Source organism: Onychomys torridus, chromosome 8 (assembly GCF_903995425.1).
Source record: "Onychomys torridus chromosome 8, mOncTor1.1, whole genome shotgun sequence".
Classification (NCBI taxonomy): Eukaryota; Metazoa; Chordata; class Mammalia; order Rodentia; family Cricetidae; genus Onychomys; species Onychomys torridus.
In genome coordinates, this window is record NC_050450.1 from 68,790,498 (window position 1) to 68,813,337 (window position 22,840).

At 42.5% G+C, this 22,840-nt stretch overlaps 1 protein-coding gene across 1 annotated transcript in view; it reads left to right on the forward strand.

Annotated features, from left to right (window-relative positions):
• Window positions 1-22,580, forward strand: part of Psmd11 (proteasome 26S subunit, non-ATPase 11) — a 36,746-nt gene extending 14,166 nt beyond the window's left edge. The window contains exons 4-14 of the mRNA XM_036197574.1: window positions 1,542-1,613; window positions 2,313-2,370; window positions 9,242-9,436; window positions 13,571-13,715; window positions 15,426-15,486; window positions 17,249-17,311; window positions 19,512-19,637; window positions 20,106-20,141; window positions 20,356-20,407; window positions 20,844-20,986; window positions 21,106-22,580. Coding sequence (XP_036053467.1) covers window positions 1,542-1,613; window positions 2,313-2,370; window positions 9,242-9,436; window positions 13,571-13,715; window positions 15,426-15,486; window positions 17,249-17,311; window positions 19,512-19,637; window positions 20,106-20,141; window positions 20,356-20,407; window positions 20,844-20,986 — 951 coding nt within the window. The 3' untranslated portion in view covers window positions 21,106-22,580. The remainder of the gene's footprint in view (window positions 1-1,541; window positions 1,614-2,312; window positions 2,371-9,241; window positions 9,437-13,570; window positions 13,716-15,425; window positions 15,487-17,248; window positions 17,312-19,511; window positions 19,638-20,105; window positions 20,142-20,355; window positions 20,408-20,843; window positions 20,987-21,105) is intronic.
• Window positions 22,581-22,840: the final 260 nt, after the last annotated feature.

Sequence of the window (22,840 nt, forward strand, 5' to 3'; positions counted from 1 at the left end):
AGCATTGGAAATTAGATAGCTACCAGGGGGCTTCAGTGAGGAGTTAGGAAGGTTCATTGATCTCCTCCTAGTGAATTGTCTTGATGTTATTTTTGTTTACTTAGCGAGCTTGTGGATCCTGTCATGTTAGATTACTTCCCTTACAGCATCTCTCAGGAGAACTTTGAATTTATATAAGAACGCATTGCATTAGCAGTTCTCCAGAAAGTTCAATTTCTCATTTCATTGCCTTATATTCTGATTAGCAACCTTAATTTAAAAAAAGAAAACCTTTCTACTGAAGTGATAGGAAACCCGCAGTCCTTAATGTGCGTTGTTCTGTCGAAGCTAGGATGTTGTGGGTACCCAAAGGCATGTGCTTTCTTATAGAGAATACTACGTTTTGTAACTTTGTACATCTTATTACTGTGTGGGTGGCAGACAGAACTGGGGATTCAGAGCTTTCTTAAATGTGTTAGGCCAACTCTGTGCTTTCCCCTTTTACAGTATCTGTTTTCCTGTTGAATGATAATAGATTAGCTAGTTGTGCTTAATGAGAAAGAGCAAGCTAGATGTTTGAGCCTTACAGCCAGCTGATAGGAACAAGACTTTGTTATTTTGTGGTTTGGTTCTTTTCTAGACAGGGTTTCTCTGTGTAACAGTTCTGTCAGTGCTGGAACTCTGTAGACCAGGTTGACCTTAAACTCAGAGATCCGCCTGCCTCTTCCTTGAGTGCTGGGATTAAAGGTGTGCACCACACTGCCTGGCAAGAACAAGGCTTTCTGGTGCTTGGGATTTCACCTCTTTACTAGCATAGCCACACTGTTTTACCTTACTCTCCTCAACTACTCAGGGAGAGGTTTGTACTTTAAAGATACCTATGATATTTACAAAAAATAAAATAAAAAATAAAATAGACATTCCAGGGCTATGTACTGAGGAATTCTAAATATCTACTAGTAAGGTAGAAGAAAAAGCCTTTTCAAAAGAGCACTTTTTTTTGTTTTGTTTTATTTTGTTCTTTTGAGTCAGGGTCTCTCTACATATCCCTGGCTGGCATGGAACGGAACTCATAGGGATCAGCTTGCCTCTTTTTCCCAAGTGTTGGGACTGGAGGTGTAAACCACCATGCTGCGCCTAATTAATATAATTTTTAAGAACCAAGTTGATTCTTCATCACAGTATAATCATATTAAATGTTGAAGTATGGTGGGCAAGCATATTATGGGCCAGCTCTTAAAAAAAATGTGGGGCTGGAGAGATAGTTCAGCAGTTAAGAGCACTGGCTTGTCTTCCAGAGGTCCTGAGTGGCTCACAACCATCTTTAGTGGGGATCAGATGCATAAAGGCATACATGCAGATAGAGCACTCATATACATAAAGATAAATAAATAAATGAATCTTAAAAAAATGTTGAGGTATGGTAGGCAGGCATACTATGGACGGTAAATAGAGCAAACTGGAGAATCTGAAAGGAGGGAATTTAAGCCTTTCTACTTCCAATGTGTGGTTAGTTGGAAGAAGGTGAGGACATCAAGTTACATATATTGTCTCTCTTGCAGGTCGAGCTATGTTTAGAGTGCATCGAATGGGCCAAATCAGAGAAAAGAACTTTCTTACGCCAAGCATTGGAGGTAGGTGCCCACCTTAGCACTGACTTCAGATCTGTAGCCTTAGAGAGATAAGATGTGAGTATAAGTACCACCTTGATGGAGGGAGCATCTTGAGGAACTGTGTATCCCCCTGTCACCTGAAGATTGTTGATAGTGCTTCCACTTACGGGAATGTCCCTGGTAGAAGTGTTATTTTTTAAAAAATGACATCATCTTATTCTATAGCTCAGGATGGCTTCAGATCTTTGGCGAACTTCTTGTCTCAGTCTCTTAAATTCTGGGATTATAGATGTTAGGTAGCCACCCACCGTGCCTTGGTCTAAATTTTTTTTTTCTCCTTCAAGACAGAGTTTCTCTGTGTAGCCCTAGCTGTCCTGGAACTCACTCTGTAGACCAGGCTGGCCTTGAACTCAGAAATCTGCTTACCTCTGCCTCCTGAGTGCTGGGATCACAGGCATGTACCACCACACATGGCTAAATTTATCTTTTAAATTATTTTTATTTCTTGAAGTTTTGAGGCACTTTTTCTGTTTGAGTATAGAAATAAGCAGCAGTGTGGTATAGTTAACAGTCATTTGGCCATAGTAAGAAATAGAACTCAACTTCATGTTTTCATCAGAACATGTGTATTCAACAGTAATAGTTCAGTAACTGTCGTTCTTTGATTTCTTTCTGTGGATCCCCCTGTTCCCTTCAAGCAATGCCTTTTCTCTTTCCTAGGCAAGGCTGGTGTCTTTGTATTTTGATACTAAGAGGTACCAGGAAGCATTGCATTTGGGTAAGTAAACTGGTAGAAATTAATAAGACATCTAAGCTAGCTACATGATATTCCAGGCTTGGTTATTCTTATTGATTGTTAATAATCATATTTTACTTGTGTCTAAGAAGCATTTCAGGTAGTTTATATTCATAAAATTTGTCATGGTAAAGTTCTGAAAAACTGAGGTGGAAGTTTGCTCATTGCTAGCATTTACCTGGCATTACTGGGAATAAAGTTCTGGGAAGTCAGCTGGGGTTAGTCTTAATTTTACAGGACCGACATCAGTTCAAAGCTTTCAGTTTAGAGCAGTAAAGGCCATATCATTGAAATAGTAGCTGTAATTTCTTTTTTGGTTTCTATCTATCTTCCTTCCTCCCTTCCTCCTTTCCTACCTTCCTTCCTTCCTCCCTCCCTTCCTCCCTCCCTCTCTCCCTCCCTCCCTTCCTTCCTTCCTTTCTTTCTGTTTTTGTTTTTTTGAGACAGGGTTTCTCTGTAGCTTTGGATTCTGCCCTGGAACTCACTCTGTAGACCAGGCTGGCCTTGAACTCAGAGTTCTGACTTAGCCTCCCAAGTGCTAGGATCAAAGGCGTGTACCACCACCGCCCAGCCTTTTTTAGTTTCTTATTTTATATATAATACCTTATTAAATTCCAGGTTTAATTTTTTTGTAATGACTATTTTATTTAATTAATTAATTAATTTGGTTTTTCAAGATAAGGTTTCTCTGTGTGTTCTGGAACTCGCTCTGCAGACCAGACTGGCTTCAAACTCATAGAGATCTGCCTGCCTCTGCCTCCCCAGTGCTGGGATTACAAGCATGTGACACCATGCCTGGCTTATATTTTATTTCTTAATATTTATTTATATTTAAGTGTATATGTCTGTGTGAACATTTCTACATCTGCACATACCTGTGCAAGTCAGAAGTGTTAGATCCCTGTAGCTGGACTTACAGGTAGTTCGGAGCTGCCTGATGTGGGTCCCGGGAACTGAACTTAGGTCCTCTGGAAGAGCATTGCATACTCTTAACTGCTGAGCCATCTCTCCATCCCTTCTGTATTACTATTTGTATATACTTAAAATCTATTTATTTCTATTACATATTTATTTATTTAGAGAATGCACACATGCAAATAGCATGGTATGCATAAGGAGGTCAGTGAACAACTGGAGTTGGTTCTCTTCCTCCAACTCGTGGATCCTGGGTTGAACTCAGTCTTTTTTTGAAATTTGGAAAATTGAGCTGGGCATAATGGATCATTCCTAACATCTTAGCAGGTAGGAAGATCAGCTCAAAGTCATCTTTGGTTATAGCTAGCTTAGGGCCACATGATAGGAAACTTGGTCAAACGTCCACAAGTGGGGCTGGCTCAGTTGGTAAAATGCTTTCTGTGCATGCACAGGGATCTGAGTTTGATTCCCAGAACTCAAGTAAAAAGCCTGGGAGGCAAAGACAGAAGACTCCCCAAGGCTTACTAGCCAGTCAGCCATCCTAACCTGTGAGCCAACCCCACGTCTCATTGAATGACCCTGTCTCAAAAAACAAGCCAGACAACTCCAGAGGAGTGCCTGAAATTAGTGGTGGCAAGTTGTATAACTTAGTGAATATTCTTAAACAAACAACCCATTGAGTTTTAGAATTTTTGTTGTTGTTGGTTTTTGTTTTGTTTTTTCAAGACAAGGTTTCTCTGTGTAGCCTTAGCTGTCCTTGGCTGTCCTGGAATTTACTCTGTAGACCAGGCTAGCTTTGAACTCACAGAAATCCTCCTGCCTCTACCTCCCAAGCACCACCACCGCCAGGCAGAATTATATAACTTTTATAAGGTGAGTTTTGATGACTAGGGAGATAGCTCCCTCAGTAAAATGCTTGCCATGCTAACTTGAGGACCTGCGTATGATCTCCAGAACCCATGTAAAAAGCTAGGTGTGGTGAGACACACTTTGGATCCCAGTGCTGGGGAGCAAAGACAGGACAGTCTACAAGGAGGAAAGAGAGAATGGACTCCCACAGGTTGACCTGGCTTCCACATACATATTTTATGCACGAACACACAAAAGTCAAGACATTGAGTGCTAATATTTTTTTGGAACCTGGAGTGTTTCTCATTATTTTAATGTTTTTATTAGTTTATATTGATTATGTATAGAGTTTTATCATGACATTGTCGTAGAGGTATGATATATGCCAGTTGTATTCACCTCTACCTGTTACTCTTTTTTTGTCCCTCTCCTACTCATGCTAATCTCTCTCCTTGTTCCAGCTAGCTTCCCTTCTCCTCTTAGGTTTTTCTGTTTTGTAATCAAGCCCTTTCATTAAGGCTGCTATTAGGATAATGGTGAGGGTTTGTTTATAGGACTATGAGCACCTCACCAGTAGGTACACTATTGAAGAAATTTAATTGTAGTCAAATCCTCCTTCTGTGATCTTTAAATAGCCTAGAAATTTTTCATTGCTTGCTTCTTTTAGATTTACTTTATGCATATGAATGTTTAGACTACATGTATGTATATATGTATGTATGTATGTATACATACTATGTGCATGCCGATGGATGGTGTAAGTCACCATGTGGATACTGGGACTTCTAGAAGAACAGCAAGTGTTCTTAACCACAACCATTTTTCTAGTTCCAATTCCCACCACCACCCCTTTTTGAGACAGGTTCTCATAAGTTCAGGTTCCTCCTGCTTTACCCCCCACTTTGCTGGGATTGCAGGTATGTGGTAACGTGCATGTTTCTACTTGCTCTTTATAATAAGATCCCATTTTCTGTATGATTTATTAAGTTAAAAATATTGGCAGTATTCAATGTTTATCCTGCAAAAATGTCAATTCCATTATTTATTTATTATCTTTTTAATTTATATATGTATATACATACATACATACACATACACACATATATGTATATATGTGTGTATGTGTATACGTACGTATGTACGTACGTACGTATGTATGTATATATTTGGAGGCAGGGTTTCTCTGTGTGCCCTGGCTGCCTTGGAACTTGCCTTGTAGACGAGGCTGGTGGTGTTTTTAACAAAATCTCAATCGTTTGATTTCATCAGTAAAGACTCAGGGGCTGGAGAGATGGCTCAGAGGTTAAGAGCACTGACTGCTCTTCCAGAGGTCCTGAGTTCAGTTCCCAGCAACCACATGGTGGCTCACAACCATCTGTAATGAGATCTGGTGCCCTCTTCCTGTATACATAATAAATAAATAAATCTTAAAAAAAAAAGATTTGCATTAAAAAAAAAAAAAAGACTCGGGAGCCAGATCTTGGGGTGAAAGCCTGCTAGTTCAGAGAGGCAGGGGAAACACCCAGCTCACCTGTCTGTCATCCCAGAAAGAGACCAAAAGAATACCCCTCCCTTCTTCCTGTGCGTCTCTTTCTCCCTCTGTCCTTCAGACTCCCTCTTACTTTTCTGTGTTTTTTTCTTATTCACTTCCTGTCAGCTGGTTGCTTATTCCTCCTCTTGACCTATGGTTGACTTTATTTAATCCTGTTTACAATATTCAAGCAGAAAGCTTTTGGATTAAAGGTATGTGCTAGGGCTGAGCCACACCACGACCAGGAACTGGTTTTTCCAGTAAATAAGCAATCTTGGGGTTCACAGTGTGATCAAGTATCCTGCAACAGGCTGGCTTTGAACTCCACCTGCCTCTGCCTCCCAAGTGATGGGATTAAAGGTGTGTGCCATCATGGCTGGCCTATTTACCTACCTACCTATCTGTCTGTCTGTCTATCTATTTATTTTTGAGATGGGTTTCTCTGGTTAGCTCTGACTGTCTTAGAACTTGCTCTGTAGACTAGGCTGGCTTCAAACTCAAGAGTTCTGCCTGCCTCTGCCTCTCAAGTGCTACAATTAAAGGCGTGTGCCACCATGTCTGGCCAACAGGTTTTAAGGAGATAGTAGTTTTTTTTTTTTTAAAGCTAGCTTTAGTGAGATATAATTCAGATTCATAACACATCTTTGGTGTGTGTGTGTAAGGCGGGTGTATTATACCAGTTGAACCATCTTTTTTTTTGTTTTGTTTTTTTGTTTTTTTGAGACAGGGTTTCTCTGTGTAGCTCTGACTGTCCTGGAACTCACTTGGTAGCCCAGGCTGGCCTCAAACTCACAGAGATCCGCCTGGCTTTGCCTCCTGAGTGCTGGGATTACATACTGGGTATACATACCACCACACCAAACTACCAGTTGTATCATCTTGCTGGCCCTGTTTTTATTTTTTATTCCTATCACTTAGCACTGGTAATTTACAAATATTTAGTCCTATCAGTTAGGATTGATACTTTGTAAATATTTCCCTCCATTCTTTTGAGTTATTTCTTCACTTTTTCAGATGTTCTCATTTTGTGGTACAGACTGGTCTTAAAGTGTGTGTGGTGTGCATGTGTGTGGGTATATGTGTGTTCACATGTGTATGTGTATTTGTGCGTGCGTGTGCGTGTACGTGTGTGTGTGTGTGTGTGTGTGTGTGTGTGTGTGTGAACAAACACTTGTATGTGAGGGGTGCAGAGTTATCACTGGGAATCTTCCTCAATTGCTTTGCACCTTATATACTGAGGGAGTGTCTCTCACCTAAACCTAGAGCTTTTGGATTTAGCTTTGGGAATTCCCTGTTTCTACCTACCAAGTCTGGTTATAGACGTGAACCAATGTGCCTGATGAATTTTTTCATTTTATTGATGGTATCCTTTAAGTTAAGTTTTGTGCCAGCAAATGGCTCAGCAGGTAGAGCTGCTTGCTTGTAGGCCTGAGGACCATGAGGTGGCAGGTGAGAACTGACTACCAGGAGTTGTCCTCTGACTTCCACATGCCTGCTGTGGCATGACTGGGCCTGGGCATGTGCATGTGCGCACAGTAAATAAAATTCATTTAAATTATAATGACATCCTATTTATCCATTTCATTTTCTTTTGTTGCTTATCTTTTTCTTTTTTTTTTTAAAGATTTATTTATTATGTATACAAGTATCCCTCCTGCATGCATGCAGGCAGGCCAGAAGAGGGCACCAGATCTAACTACAGATGGTTGTGAGCCACCATGTGGTTGCTGGGAATTGAACTCAGGACTGCTGGATGAGCAGCCACTGCTCTTAACCTCTGAGCCATCTCTCCAGCCCCTTGTTGCTTATCTTATTGGTATAAAACTAATATAAACTCTTTAGTTGTCTGTCTTTCTTTTTGAGACAAGGTCACACTATGTAGTCCTGGGTGGCCTGAATTTAGAGATCTGCCTACTTCTGCTTTCCCAGTGCTGGGATTAAAGGTGTGCACCCACCACATGGCTCTGTTTTAGAGGTTTTATAGTTGTAGTTCGTTCATTCATTCGTTCCTTCGTTCCTTCCTTCCTATTTTGAGGTAAGATCTCACTATGTAGCTCATGTTGGTCTGGAATTAATTATATAACCCAGTCTGGCCTCATGCTCATATTCCTGTTTCAGCCTCCTAAGTGTTACAGTTACAGGTATGCATCATAGTTTTAGTTCTTATATTTAGGCCTTTTATCCATATGGTGTTAATTTTTATGCACGTTGTATAAATGATCTGTTAGTCTCTTCTGAGATGGAGAAATCAAGTGTGTTTGGAGAATATTGGCATATATAAAACTCTCCTTCTCCATGAGCCCAAATACCCTGATTTCTTTCTGTTTTAGCTAGTTGAGGCAGTTTCTCCCCATGTAGCCCAGTCAGGCCTTAACCTTGTTACCATTCTGTCAGAGCTCTTCAGGTTCTGAGATTACAGCCATGCCTTCCACATACCTGCTTCCAAGTGCTTCTCACACACTTACAGTCCTTTGGTTGCTGGATGGGCAGAGTCTCACTGTAAATCTAGGACTCTTTGCTGCAGTGTTGTGTTTAGAATGAGAGCTTCTGAGATACGTAGTTTCTTTTGAAAGTACATTAGAGGAAAATTTAATTCTTGTGTGGGCTGTAAAGGCAACCTGTATGAGTTTCAGAGCATTTCTTTATTACTGCTGATATGAGTGGAGAGTGAGATTTTATGGTATTATCATGATAAGATTAAGGCTAACAAGGGAATCTAGACAAAATGCCAGCTCCAATACATGTGGTTACAGAAGGACCATTGGGGGCTTGTTAGCTTCTAGCTTAAGTGAGAAAATGGGAGCCCAGGTTCAGGAAGAGACCTTGCCTCAAAGAAATCTGCAGGAAGTAGTAGAGGAGGACACCTGATGTGCTCTTTTGTCTCTGCAGAGACCTACCTGTATAACACATGCATATATAGTCACAAAGGCATACAATCACAAATTTAAAACCTTTTTTTTTTTTTTAAATAAGAAAATCACGTGTATGAGTGCTTGTCTGCATGTATGTATATATATGTACCACGTGTGTGTGTGTGTGTGTGTGTGTGTGTGTGTGTGTGTGTGTGTGCTTGGTGCCCAATTGTCCAAAGGAGGGCATTGTATCCCCTGAATTGGAGCTACAGATGGTTGTGAGCCACCATGTATGTCCTGCTATTTGAATCAGGTTGTCTGCCAGAGCAACCTCTGAACCATCTCTCCAGCCCAAAATAAACCTTCTTTAGGGAAAAAAGAGGCTGGAGTGGCAGCTCACACATACCTTGGGCCAGTTTGGTCTTCATAGTGAGTTCCAGGCCATCCAGAGCTGTATTGTAAATCACTATCTTAAAAGAAAACAAGAAGGAATGCCAGGCAGTGATGGTGCATGCTTTTAATCCCAGCACTCAGGAGGCAGAGGCAGTCGGATCTCTGAGTTTGAGGCCAGCCTGGTCTCTGGAGCAAGTTCCAGGACAGCCAGAGCTACACAGAGAAACCCTGTCTCAGTCTACCCCCCTCCCCAAAGGGTGATTGTGGTAATAAGGCTAACAAACAGATACATGTATATTTTCTTCTTTTTCAGGTTCTCAGCTGCTGCGTGAGTTGAAAAAGATGGATGATAAAGCCCTCTTGGTGGAAGTACAGCTTTTAGAAAGCAAAACATACCATGCTTTGAGTAATCTGCCGAAAGCCCGAGCTGCCTTAACCTCTGCTCGAACCACAGCCAATGCCATCTACTGCCCCCCTAAATTGCAGGCTACCTTGGACATGCAGTCAGGTAAGAGGCATAAGGGTGCATAGGATGCATTTCTTTAGCCCTTCCCTTATCTTATGGGTGAAAGGAATGGGTGGGTGAGGTGGGGGTGGGGCTGAAGCTGGGAAACAATTGGCTGATTTAAGAAACAAATTAGAAGGCCACCTTTCTAACCAGCTTCTTCCTATTAACTGCCTTAAGTAATGAAGAACCTGCCGCCTGCTGGGCTGTGGTGGCATCGCACGCCTTTAATCCCAGCACTCGGGAGGCAGAGCCAGGTGGATCTCTGTGAGTTCTAGGCCAGCCTGGGCTACCAAGTGAGTTTCAGGAAAGGCACAAAGCTACACAGAGAAACTCTGTCTTGAAAAACCCAAAAAACAACAACAAAAATAATGAAGAGCCTAGTTATCAGTGCTTGTCTAGGCAACCTGGCTGTCAGAGCCATACCTTAGGGTCTCACTTAATCTCTCTTAGTCACTTGCTAGGGATGGTAGCATTTGTCTTCCAGACTGGCCTACCTTATGTGGAGACTTTTGGAAGCTTGTAGGAGTTTTGAATGGGCCTCGTGTCGGACTGTTGGAAAATAATCCTAATTTCAGATGTTCTGTCTTTACACTTGAACCTTGTGTGCAAATGCCTATGCATCCTTCTGGATCCAGTTTAGCTGCCTCCTCTGCAGACTTCCTTTGTCCATTCTTTCTTGTTTTCTACACAGGGTCTCATTGTGTAGTTCTGGAGCCAGGCTGGCCCTCAACTCACAGACTCACCTCTGCTGCCTCCCCTATTTTTGCTTTTGAAATAACTTACCAAAATATAGTTTTAAATTTTTTTTAAAGATTTATTTTACATGAATGGGTGTTTTGCATGCATGTATGTATGTGTACTTCATATGTGCCTGGTGCCCAAAGAGGTCAGAAGGGGTTCCTGGAACTTGGGTTACAGATGGTTGTGAGCCACCATGTGGTGCTGGGAACTGAATCCAGGTTCTCTGCAAGAACAGGTGCTCTCTCCAGTTCCCCAAAATCTGATCTTTTGTGCACACTGTCATACTAAGATCCATAGGAGCCTGTCTTTTGTGCACACTGTCACACTGAGATCCATAGGAGTCTGTCTTTTGTGCACACTGTCACACTGAGATCCATAGGAGTCTGTCTTTTGTGCACACTGTCACACTGAGATCCATAGGAGTCTGTCTTGTCTGTATATTTTTTGCTTGGCACGTGGAAGGTTCCCTTTAATGTTTATGTTGAATGACTGGGTTTTTGTTTTTAAAAGTAAACATATTCAGGCTGGAGAGATGGCTGAGCAGTTAGGAGTGCCTTGGGCAGCCTGTAATTCCAGCTCTAGGGAATTTGATGCCGTCTTTTGGCCTTTTTTGGCATCTGCACAAACACTCAGATATATAAATAAATGAAAAAAATAAATCTGAAAAAAAAAAAGTAAACATATGCCATCACTAATACTGCTGATGTGGTTTCTCTTGCTAATGTTTTCAAGAAGACAGCATATTTGTTTTGGGGCCTTGTTTTTTCTCCCTTCCTTCCCTTCCTCCTCTTTCCCTCCCTCCCTCCCTCCTTCTTCCTTCCCTCCTCCTTCCCTCCCTCCCTCTCTCCTTTCCTTCCTTCCCTTCCTTTTTAAAGATAATGTCGTGCATTATAGCCTCTGCTGGCTTTGAACTTGGAATTCTTCCTTAGCCTCCTGAGTGCTGGGGTTATAAGCATGTAACCCTATGGTGCCTGGGTCACTTTTTCCCCCCACAACCAGATTTATTGGACTGACTGATTCTGCCCTATTGGTATACTGGGAAATATGGGAAAATTCTGATATTCATTAAGCTTGACAGTTTTAGCAGTTGTTGTGTCTGTCTTCCTTTTTTTTTTTTTTTTTTTTTTTTTTTTGAGACAGGGTTTCTCTATGTAGCTTTATGCCTTTCCTGGAACTCACTTGGTAGCCCAGGCTGGTCTTGAACTCACAGAGCTCCGCTTGGCTCTGCACTCCTGGCTCTTTTTTTTTTTAAAGATTTAATTAGAGCTGGGCAGTTGGGCAGTGGTAGCACACACCTTTAATCCCAGTACTGGAGACACAGAGGAAGGTGGATCTCTGTGAGTTTGAGACCAACCTAGTCTGCAGAGTGTGTTACGGGACAGTTAGGGCTGTTAAAAAGAAAAACCCTGTCTCAAAAAACAAAAACAAACAAAAAGATTTATTTAGTTCTATTTTATCTGTATGGGGGTTTTGCCTGCATGTATAGTCTATGCACCACATGTGTGTCTGGTGCCCACGGAGGCCAGAAGAGGGTGTTGGATCCTCTGGAACTGGAGTTACACATGGTTGTGAGCGTGTGCATTCAGGGTCTTCGATGCACATCCCCTGGAAGAGCAGTCAGTACTCTTCACTGTCTGCAGCCCCAGTTTGTTGTGTCTTGGGGGAAGTGTTTGTCAGCTGTAGAGAGCTGTGTGTTTTCCTATAGGCCTCTGTGGTTAGGGACTGTTAATAGAGGATTTGACTCTTCCCTCAAGGTAGGAGACTTTGGGAAAGGTTATAGGTAAAGAGAAAGGTACTTAGTTAAAGGTTAAGCTGGGAGTTTACAGCCACTGTACATTGGGTCCCAGGTGCTATGTCTTGATAGGAAGAGTGTAGGAAAGCACTGTGGTAGATGAGTGGGGCCGAGGTCTTTAATGGTATAAAGGGTAGTTAAGCTAATGTTAAGAGAAAAATCCTTCTTACTCTATGAGGTACTGATTTCCATGTCATTCCAGGTGAGAGCATAGGGTGGATGTAGTCATTTCAACCAACATTAAGCTCACCAGGAGCAACCACATTGGAATGAACTTTTGATATTAGTCTAAACAAATACTGGTTAGCCATGTGCAGCTGTTTATGGAATTGGCATTATATGAGCTTTATACACTGATTGCATATAGGCAGAAACACATCCAAAAATGAGGTATATTTGAAATGAAAGTAATAAACATGTTGGGGAAGATTACCAATTAGGAAAGCTACTTCAGTATGAAAATTCTAAATTTAGCTAGGTGTGGTAGCACACACCTTTAGTCCCATCCTTGGAGGTAGAGGGAGCCAGCCTGATCTACATAATGAGCTCCAGGAGAGCCAGAAATACATAGTAAGACCCTGTTCAAAAAAATTAAACAAAGAGAAACAAAACTCAGCATAGAAAAAGCGATGTTAATGATTCTGTTTTGTTTTGTTTTGAGACAGGATTTCTCTATGTAGCCCTGGCTATCCTGGAACTTGCTCAGTAGACCAGGCTAGCCTCTGAGACTAACCTGCCTTTTTCTCCCAAGTGCTGGGACTAAAGGCATGTGCCACTATCACCTGGCATGATTCTTCTTTTTAATTTTAATTTTGTTGCTTTACTTTTGAGCTACAATCTCATAAAACCCAGAATGGCCTTGAAATTGGTTTGTAGCTGAGGATAACCTTGAACTTGTGATCTTCCTGTTTCTACCTCCAAGTGCTAGGATTACAGATGTTTGACATCATGTCCAGTTTATTCAGTGCTGGGGTTTAAACGCAGGACTTGTATGTGCTAGTCGAGCATTTTCCTAATTGTACTATATCCCAGCCCAGAGTTGATGTTATTAATTGAGGTCATCATTCATGTGGTCTGGGCATGTGTGGGTCAGTTCACTGGCCTGTGCAGACGATACTACGGAGGCTAAACATTTGTTCCAGTGTGGGTAGGAATAGGTGGTAAGAAGCAGAGGGAATACAGTAAGTGTGCGGCAGCTTCTAGGGCTCCTTTTGAATTGGGTCTCTTATTCCTTTGGGAATTTAAAAATGGTGGTACTGGGATGGAGAAATGGCTCAGAGGTTAAGAGCACTGACTACTCTTCCAGAGGTCCTGAGTTCAATTCCCAGCAACCACATGGCAGCTCACAACCACCTGTATTGAGATCTGGTGCCCTCTTCTGTATACATAATCTTTAAAAAATAATAATAATAAAAATAAAAATGGTGGTACTGAGCAGAGGCCAGAGACCTGGGGCTCTACTGTCAGCTCTTACTTGCTGGCTGTGACTGGACAGTTCTTTTGTTTTCACTTGATGCTGTTGGGGTCAGTTTCTAAGGCTTACAGCTCTCCTATGGCTCTGCTATTTTATATGGTTTTTCTTCTTTCTTTTCTCTGTCCAGGCATTATTCATGCAGCAGAGGAGAAGGACTGGAAAACTGCTTACTCATACTTCTATGAGGCATTTGAAGGCTATGACTCCATTGATAGCCCCAAGGCTATCACATCTCTGAAATACATGTTGTTGTGCAAAATCATGCTCAACACGTAAGTGTACATTAACCAAGTCTGTGTTGTAGCAAAGATGGCTTAGACAGGGAGTTTGGCCACTTACAGATGCAACTCTAGCTGCGGCTGTGGGGCTGGTTGACAGTGGGTAGTCAGAAGTGTTCCACATCACTTTTGCTTGCTAGTATTTCAGACAGATTTTAGAAACTACTTAACTGAGCTGCGCGGTGCTGGTGCATGCTTTTAATCTCAGCACTAGGGAGACAGAGGTAGGTGGATCTCAGTGAATTTGAGGCTAGCCTGGTCTATAAAGCAAGTTCCAGGACAGCCAGGGCTGTTACACAGAGAAACCCTATCTCAAAAAAACAAAACAAAACAAAACAAACAAAAAACAAAAACATGAGAGGGAGGGAAGAAGGAAGGAAGAGAGAGAGAGAGAGAGAGAGAGAGAGAGAGAGAGAGGGAGAGCGGGGAAAGAGAAAAGAGAAAGTACTTAACTGGGAAATTTTCTTGGAGAATTTCTCACTCTTCAGATATTCTGTCCTCACAGGTACTGAGCACAGGACAGAGCACAGGAAATAGCTAATAGGCTAGTGTTAGTTAGCTGGCCACCCAGAATGGGGAACATGGAGCCCAGTAAATATTTGGAGCCCATGTAAAAGGCATGATAATAAATCGTGGTAGGGACTGAACATACCTATGTCCCTAACCTAGGGTTGTGACATTAAAATTTTCTTAATTGTATATTTGTATTTATTGTTGTTGCTGTTGTTATTATTATTATAATTATTATTTGAGGGGGTATGTCAGGGAACACAGGATCTCATATTGCCCAGGCTGGCATTCCCCCCCCCCCCCCTCACTGGCCACAAACTCATAGAGATCTGCCTGCTTCCTAGATGCAGGGATTAAAGGCGTGTGCCACCACCACCTTCTGGCCATAACTTTTTTTAAAATACATTTTTGAAATTGGTTTTTATTATATTGTACATGTGTTTCTCCTGAATGTTTATCTGTGCACCACTTGGATGCCTGGTGTCCAGAAGGCCAGAAGAAGGCATCAGATCTCCTGAAACTGGATCCATGTAGGTGCTGGGAGTTGAACTCAGGCTCTTTGCAAGAGCAACAAGTGCTCTTAACAACTGAACCATTTCTCCAGCCCTGGTCTTAACTTTTTATGTTGATGGCACATTTCTGCTGTCTAAAGTGTTGGAATTGCTTCCCAGTGCTGGGAAGTAAACCTAGGTCTTAAGGTATGCCATGCAAACACTACCAACTGAGCTACATCCCAGACCCAGGGCTGTGTTTTCACAAGACCTGTTATGCTGAGATTAGACTCAGACTTACTATTCTGCCTGTTATTTTGGGGGGTGGGTCATTGGGCTTTCTTTTCTTTCTTTCATCTTTTTTTTTTTTTTTTTTTTTTTTTTTCTGTGATAAGATTTTACTATGTTTTCCAGGCTGGCCTTGAACTCAGAGATCTGCCTGCCTCTGCCTCCATAAGTTATATGTTACCACATTCAGCCCTCCTCTTTTTAATTTTGGGAGGTTTTTACTTTTCACTTTTAGCTTTGGCCAAGAGTGAAGAAAACCTCACTTCTGCATTGTTGGGACATTTGGGTTTAGTTGATTTTTCAATGTGGATGAATTTTCACAATGGAATTCTGGTAAATAGTTCACCTAACTATGATTAGAATTACGATGTCTTGGAGTAGTTGACCGAATATGTCTTTTTTAATTTTTTTGTAGCCCAGAAGATGTCCAGGCTTTGGTGAGCGGAAAGCTTGCACTTCGGTATGCAGGGAGGCAGGTAGGGAATATTGTGACTGAAATTTTATTCTGAGCCCAGCTTATTATCAAATTCATGATGTTTGATGGGACCAGTGTTCTTCAGGTCTCCATTCTGCCTTCTCTACCCCTTGTCTTCTTCCCTTAGGCTCACTTATTGGGCTTTCTCTAAATAAGTGTTGAGCTCTGTTATAGGCATAGGTAATTTGAGGGGCTTACAGAAATATATTGTAGCATTTGCTGGTAGGTTACAGTTTATCTTTGTCAGATCTTCCCATTGTGAGCCTGGCTTGTAAATATAATGGGTGGATCCCACATCTTGATTCTCTTGAGTCAGAAGCCTAATGAGATCTGGTACATGTGTGCTTGTGGGGAGGCCAAACTAGTTGGTGTAAGAACTAGATTTTGAGTGTTTCTCAGCTTATTATTTTTCTGTTCATACCATGAATTTGAGTGTAGTTTAAAAAGTGGCCTTCGTAGTTGGTCATCCTTTTTATATGTGAGTGGATGTGAATGACTTTCCAGAGCACACAGTTGTAAGGACGATGTCTCAGGTGTTTGTCTATCTGCTTTTTGTTCTTTGGCTGTCATAGGTAAATAAAAGCAGTCATTCTGGGTAGTATAGTTGTCTCTAAACAATGAACAGATTAGTTACCGCTCTAAATCTGTGGAGTACTGTTAACAAAAACGGATTCCCTCTTAATCTGTAAGTGATCCTTATTGATTTTTCCTTCCCTATAAATTTCAAGTCAGTTTAATTCTGATGTTGGGACTACTGGCTTTTATGTAGAGACTTTTCTTATAAGAATTAGAGTTGAAGCCAGGTGTGGTGGCTGGCTTACACCTTTAATCCAGCATTAGGGAGGCAGAGGCAGGCAGATCTCTTAGTTCTAGGCCAGCCAGAGCTACATAGTAAGACACTGCCTCAAAACAAAACCAAAAATAAATAAGTAAATAAATAAATACATAAATTCATAAAAACAAAATAACAAACTGGAGTTGTAGAAAAAGGACAGGTAGCTAAGAATGGTGAGTGAAGATTTTGAACTTTGCTCATCATTATGCTAGAGACAAACTCTGCTCCTGACAGCCTTGTTCCATTTAGTCTGCCACTAGACTTACTGTCCTTACTCCTGACACTAGGAGCTGCCGCTGTTACCTTGTGCCTCAGTAACAGCTTTCCATAGAAGCCAGGTTGATCTAGAAAGATGGGTGCTGAGGAGACTTGATGGTTGGAGGCACCCTTTCATAACCAAGCTAGAAGCTTCTCTTGGTCCTTTCTCATTCAGTTTTGGCATGATATGGGGTTTTAATATTCAGGTGTGATATGTGGACTGTTCATGCCTGAACCCCAGGCAAACCTCACTCACTCACTCAGTGTCTTGTATCAAAGCTAGCAGAGTGAACCTTGATAAAGCCCCAGGATTATCGGGTTTGAGGATAAAAAGAATTGGGTGGATGTGGAGATAAGAAATCTTGGAGAAAGGAGAAAGAAATCACAGTTCTCTTGTTATTTCTCTTTTAGCTTCATTCTCTAGAGAATCCTTATCCGGGTCTATCCTTTTGGGGAACTTCTATTTAAGTCACTTCACATTTCAAAGGGAAACTGGCTGGCATGCAGTGATATTCAACACTTCTGGCTCTTCTTCCAAGGCCTCTTAAAAAAGAGTGGTGGAGGGATAAGTTATTGTTTTTTATAACAGAGGGTGCTTATGAGACCTTGGGTATATGTGAACATGTAGGATAGATCACTTTTATGATTTTTTTATTTTTTTAATTCTCAGACAGAAGCATTGAAATGTGTGGCTCAAGCTAGCAAAAACAGATCACTGGCAGATTTTGAAAAGGTGAGCATGGTATTGAATTGATGAGGAATGGGTGGAGAAGAAGGCCATTCAGCTGGGCAGTGGTATCATCCCAGCCCTCGGGAGGCAGAGGCAGGTGGAACTCATAGGATCTCTGTGAGTTCGAGGCCAGGCTGGTCTACAGAGAGAATTCTAGGACAGCCAGGATTGTACATAGAGAAACCCTGTCTCAAAAAACAAAAACAAACAAAGCCCCCCAAAAATTGCAAAGTTGCAAAGATAATACATGTTTGTTGATTCCATGTGCTTTTCACCCAGAACCACATTAAAACCAGGAAATAGTTTTGTATAGTGAATGGAGAGGAGAGGAGCTGTATTCGGTTAATTTATGTAAACTTTTTAGTGTCAAGAGTTGTCATTTGGAGCTGGAGAAATGGTTCCCAGGTTAAGAGCACATGCTCTTACAGAGGACCTGCCTTCCATTCCCAGTACTCACACCGGGCAGCACATACCTCCTGTCTCTCCAGCCCAGGCATATCCTAACCCTCTGGACTCTGCAGGCACCTGTACTCTTGTGCATATACCTGCAAGTGCCCATGCGTGGGCATGCGCACATACACACACACATTAAAGAAAAGTTGTCATTCATTTTTGCACAATAAAGTTACTCACCTACTCTGTGGCAAAGTGGTAATTGGGGATGCCCAAACTACACAATAATCATGTCTTGTGGCCTAACTGTAGGCCTCATTCTTCCACACAGAACAGCTGTGGGTATCCCAGGCCTGCTTTGTACTCTGTGAGCAAAAGAGAAGCTTTTGTTGTTTTGTTTACTTGTCTTATTTTCATTTATTTATTTTTGGTTTTTTAGGATACAGGGTTTCTTTGTGTAACAGCCCTGATTGTCCTGGAACTCACTTTGTAGACCAGACTGGCCTCAAACTCATAGAGATCTGCCTGCCTCTGCCTCCCGAGTGCTGGGATTAATGATGTGTGATGGTGTGCCTGAAACTTGGTTTATGTTTTGAGACAGGGTTTTGCTGTGTAGCTCACTCTGACCTTGAATTCAACAGCAGTCCTGCCTCATTGTCCCAAGTAGGCTGTCTTTTGCTCATTGGGAAGATTCAAAATGGGAGAAACACTTTTAAGCTTTAGCATGAGTCTTGTATCTTTTCGGAATTGGTGTTCTCTTAGTCTGAGTTTAGTAATCAACTTAAAAACCAGACCTAAGCCAGGAGGAGGTGGCTCATGTCTTCAATCACTTAGGAGGCAGAGGCAGGCTGATCTCTGTCTACAGAGTGAGTTCCAGGACAGCCAGGCTGTTACACGGAGAAACCCTGACTCAAAAAAACAAGAAACAAAAAAAACAAACCTGGATCTGTAATAAGAACTATTGTAAAACTGGGCAGTGGTAGCGCGCACCTTTACTCCCAGCACTTGAGAGGCAGAGGCAGGTGGGACTCAGAGTTTGAGGTCAGCCTGGTTTATACAGAGTTCCAAACCAGCCACAGCTGCATATTGAGACCCTGTCTCAAAAAACAATCTACCAAACAAAACAAAAAAACCAGATGCTTGGGAACAAGGGCCACATGGCTTTGACCTTCCTTGTTAGTCATTATTTTATCAGCGCCTACCTGTTACTAGCGAGTATGATTTGTTCACTATTTTGAGTATTGTAGAGCAGAGCCAACATGAGGCTGGGACGTTGAAACCATTACTGAAGATAAGTGGATCAGTTATTTTAAAATAGTCCATAATTTTGTCATAAAATGTTTGATGGAATACGTTTACTCATGGCTCTTCTGTGATCAGATACTCGGGAAACATTAAAGCAAAACAGAATGGGAAAGGCGTTTTGCTTTCTTTGCCTGCAGAGCCATATTGTACTGTTCTCACCAAGCTCCTAGGAGCTACTTGTGTAATTCAGCATTTTTCATTATTTAATCTCAGAGTTCTTTGAAATATATGCTGAAAAATCGGTGTGCAGTTCATTTGGCCTCTGAGTAGAGTGTCTCAGCTTACACGATTAAACTATAGGACAGGAAGGTGGTGGCTTCATGCTTTAGCTGTTCATACCCTCCAGATGTACACGTACACACACACACACACACACACACACACTCACAAACCCACACACCCCTCAACCTTATACTCCCTAGGGCCAGCAGCAGACTTCTCAAGAGGCTAGGAATAGTGACTTTAAGGTATTGTGCCAGTCTCTGGTATGAGCTTTGTTTTGCAGGCCTTGACAGACTACCGGGCAGAGCTCCGGGATGACCCAATCATCAGCACACACTTGGCCAAATTGTATGATAACTTACTGGAACAGAATCTGATCCGGGTCATTGAACCTTTTTCCCGAGTACAGGTAAGACTCTTCCTGGGAATTTTCTTAACAGTTTTAGGCTAGATTTTACAGCTGTATTTGCCCAGAATAGAAACTCACTTTCAAGGTTATGTCTGTTGTTAAGAGGCCACCAAGGGCTTGGACTTGTCTGGATGGGAAGTGAATCAAGGCGGTGCTGGTGGGGTAGGAGGCTGTGAGCTGGCTGTCCCTGAGCTTCTTATAGTTATTGTCCATGTGGTAAATGTTTTCTGTCTTTGGTTCAGGGGCAGGAGTGTATTCTGTATAGTAAGAGCAGGGAATCAGGGGCAGGAGTGTATTCTGTATAGTAAGAGCAGGGAAGTAGACAGAGCAGGACACTAAGCGTGGCCAGGGAGAATCTCTGGCCCTCTCGATTGAGCAGCCTTAAAGACAAACCAGTTGTCTGTCCCTTTATTTTTTATATTGGGGATAAATTCAAACTTTCAGTGTTGCTGTCTGTTTTTCCTTTAGATTGAACACATATCTAGCCTCATCAAACTCTCCAAGGTAAGTTGTCAGGCCTGTTAGGCGGTGTTAGTGGGGGGGAGGTGGTGATGGAGGGTCTGTCTTCTTTGTGGGGAACCAAATGTGGGCTCAGAGCTGGAGTTGTGATACTGCCATTTTGGTCCAATCCTTTTATAATACTCTTGTAAAACTTTCATGTCAGGCTGGTCTCTGATTAATGGATATTGGTTCCTTTAATCATATACTTTGATTTTAGGCTGACGTGGAAAGAAAATTATCACAGATGATTCTTGACAAGAAGTTTCACGGTGAGTAAATGTCACATAAGAAGGCCTGGTCAGAATTTGAAGGGTATCTTTAAAGCATGGCTGAGTTTCTCTTGTGACAGTTCTTTGGAGCCCTGGCTTCCTTTAAAGAACATGTAGGGGATAGAGAGAGGATTGAGCAGTTAAGACACTTAATTGCTCTTGCAGAGGACCCGGGTTCAGTTCCCAGCACCCACATCCCAACTCACAACTGCCTGTAACTCTAGTTACAGGATGTCTGGCTTCTGACATGTATGCTATGTCTACTCACACAGGCTCACACATGTACACATTAAATAAATAATAGAGGTTTTTTAATAAAAGTAGTGAGAGTATGTATAGCAAATATGTGCTGGGAAAAAAGGAGACAGCTAGGGAGTGGGGTCCTTTGTTACTATCTATTGTCTCCTTTTACCTGGTTCGTTCCTGTTTCTTGCAGGGATTTTGGACCAGGGGGAGGGTGTCCTCATCATTTTCGATGAACCCCCAGTAGATAAAACTTATGAAGCTGCTCTGGAAACAATTCAGAACATGAGTAAAGTAGTGGACTCCCTCTACAACAAAGCCAAGAAGCTGACATAGGTGAGTGCTGGCCCCGGGACCCAGGGCCGGGCAGCGCTATCTTCTGCCTGTCGACACTGACCACCACCTTCTGGTCCTCACGGCTTCCCCGATTGACACTGCTCTGTCTTCTCTTGCAGAGTTGGATCTGTAGCGGTCCTTTGGAGAGTGTGTGTGGCGGGAGAGTGACCCTTGGGGAGATGCTAGGAGATTCTTTTCTTTCTGTTCTACTTTTCGCTCGGAAAGTTTTTAACCTTCATTGGTGCATCTGTATCCAGCGATAGGCGGCCAGTTCTCATGTAATCAGCACTGGCCAACGTGGGAGTGGGGAAATTGCTTAAAAAAAAAAGAAAAAAGAAAAAAAAAAAGATTCTAAATAAAAGGAAAAAGGCTTACACTACCTAAAGCTGTGCTCTCTGCCTCCTGGGAGAGGGCCGCAAAGCCAGGCACCCCGCCAACCACTGGGGATCCTCATCCACCTGCTGGGCGCCACCTCTCCTCCTCTTCAGAATTGGGTGTTTGCTGACCATCAAAAGCAACGACTTTTTATTCTGTTTGTACTGAACCAAAACAAACAACTGTGTATAGACTGCTGTTTTCTTTTTTATTTGAAACGAGGCGTTGGTGTTCTTTCCCTGCCTTCTGGCCTGTCCACCCTTCCCTCTCTGACATTGGCTCCAGCAGACTAGCTGAAGGGCCAGCTGTGGCACCACCACTACCACCGCAGTCCGGCTCTGCTCTGACCTGTCAAAGGATGGGAACAAGTCCAGGAGCTGGTGTCCACTACGGCCACACGGGTGCGCAGTGTGGCCTCAGCCCTCAGGGTGCCTGCTGTGCATGTGGCTTCTTTAACACAGTGACTAGACTAGACATCAGTGTTTCCACCATATCCCTCCTCCCTCTTTGCTTTCCTCTCCTCTCTTTCCTCTCCCCTAGGAGACCATATCCTTTCTCTTTCCTCTAGAGGAGCTGGGCTGTCTGAACTCCATCTGCTGCTCTTCCTTGCCACCTTCTCTCCTGCTGTGTCAGATGGACCTGTCCCTTTCAAAACAGTGAACATCGGGAGTGAGGCTGGGTGGGTTTTTTGTTTTTCCTTTTTTTTGTTGGGTTTGAAGCACCCTCACATCCCCTTCCCAGAATGTCTTTCTCTGCCTCTTAAGAGTGTGAGCCGACGGGTGGCGCTGTCTTAGCATGCTTTTCTCCGATGCAGTCCCTAGCAGGCCCCGATGCCTTTGCTGTCCCCGCTGCGCTGTGTCCTTTCTCACCTCTGTCTTTTCTCTCTTCCTCCCTCCTCCTCCTGCCTCCTTCCTGCTGGCCTCCTTTCTCTTTCTTTAGAACCTTACTCAGATTATCCTTCCAGGTTTTGGTAATAGATTTCTATTTTGTAAAAGGATTTTGTTGTACCAGGTTTTGCATCTTCACTGAATCTGACTGGCTTTTATTTTCCTCTTCAAAATCAGGTTTTTGTTCTTAACCACCTTCTCTCCCCATCATGTCCAGTCACTGTTTTGGTTTTGGCACCATCAATATCAAATGTACAAACGGTTCTTGCTAACCAACACCAGGTATATCTGATGTTCAGATGAGTTCCAATAAAATAATTTTTTTTTCAAAAGGTGTCTTTTCTTGAGTGCTGGAAGGTTTCCAAGCAAGTTCAAGCGTTCCATGTGGTCCCTTGTGGCTTGGTCAGAGCTCTATTCATTATTTAATGAGAGTCTTGTGGCCATGCTGGGAGTCCACATCTGGAGACCTTTGGCAGGAAGTTGACCTGTCAGGGGTGAAATCAGAAATGGAGCTCAGGTGTCTATTGGGGCAGGAGGGTCAGTGAAGACAGGTGGGCTTCATGTCTTGCAAGCCTGTCTCCTTATCTCCTTG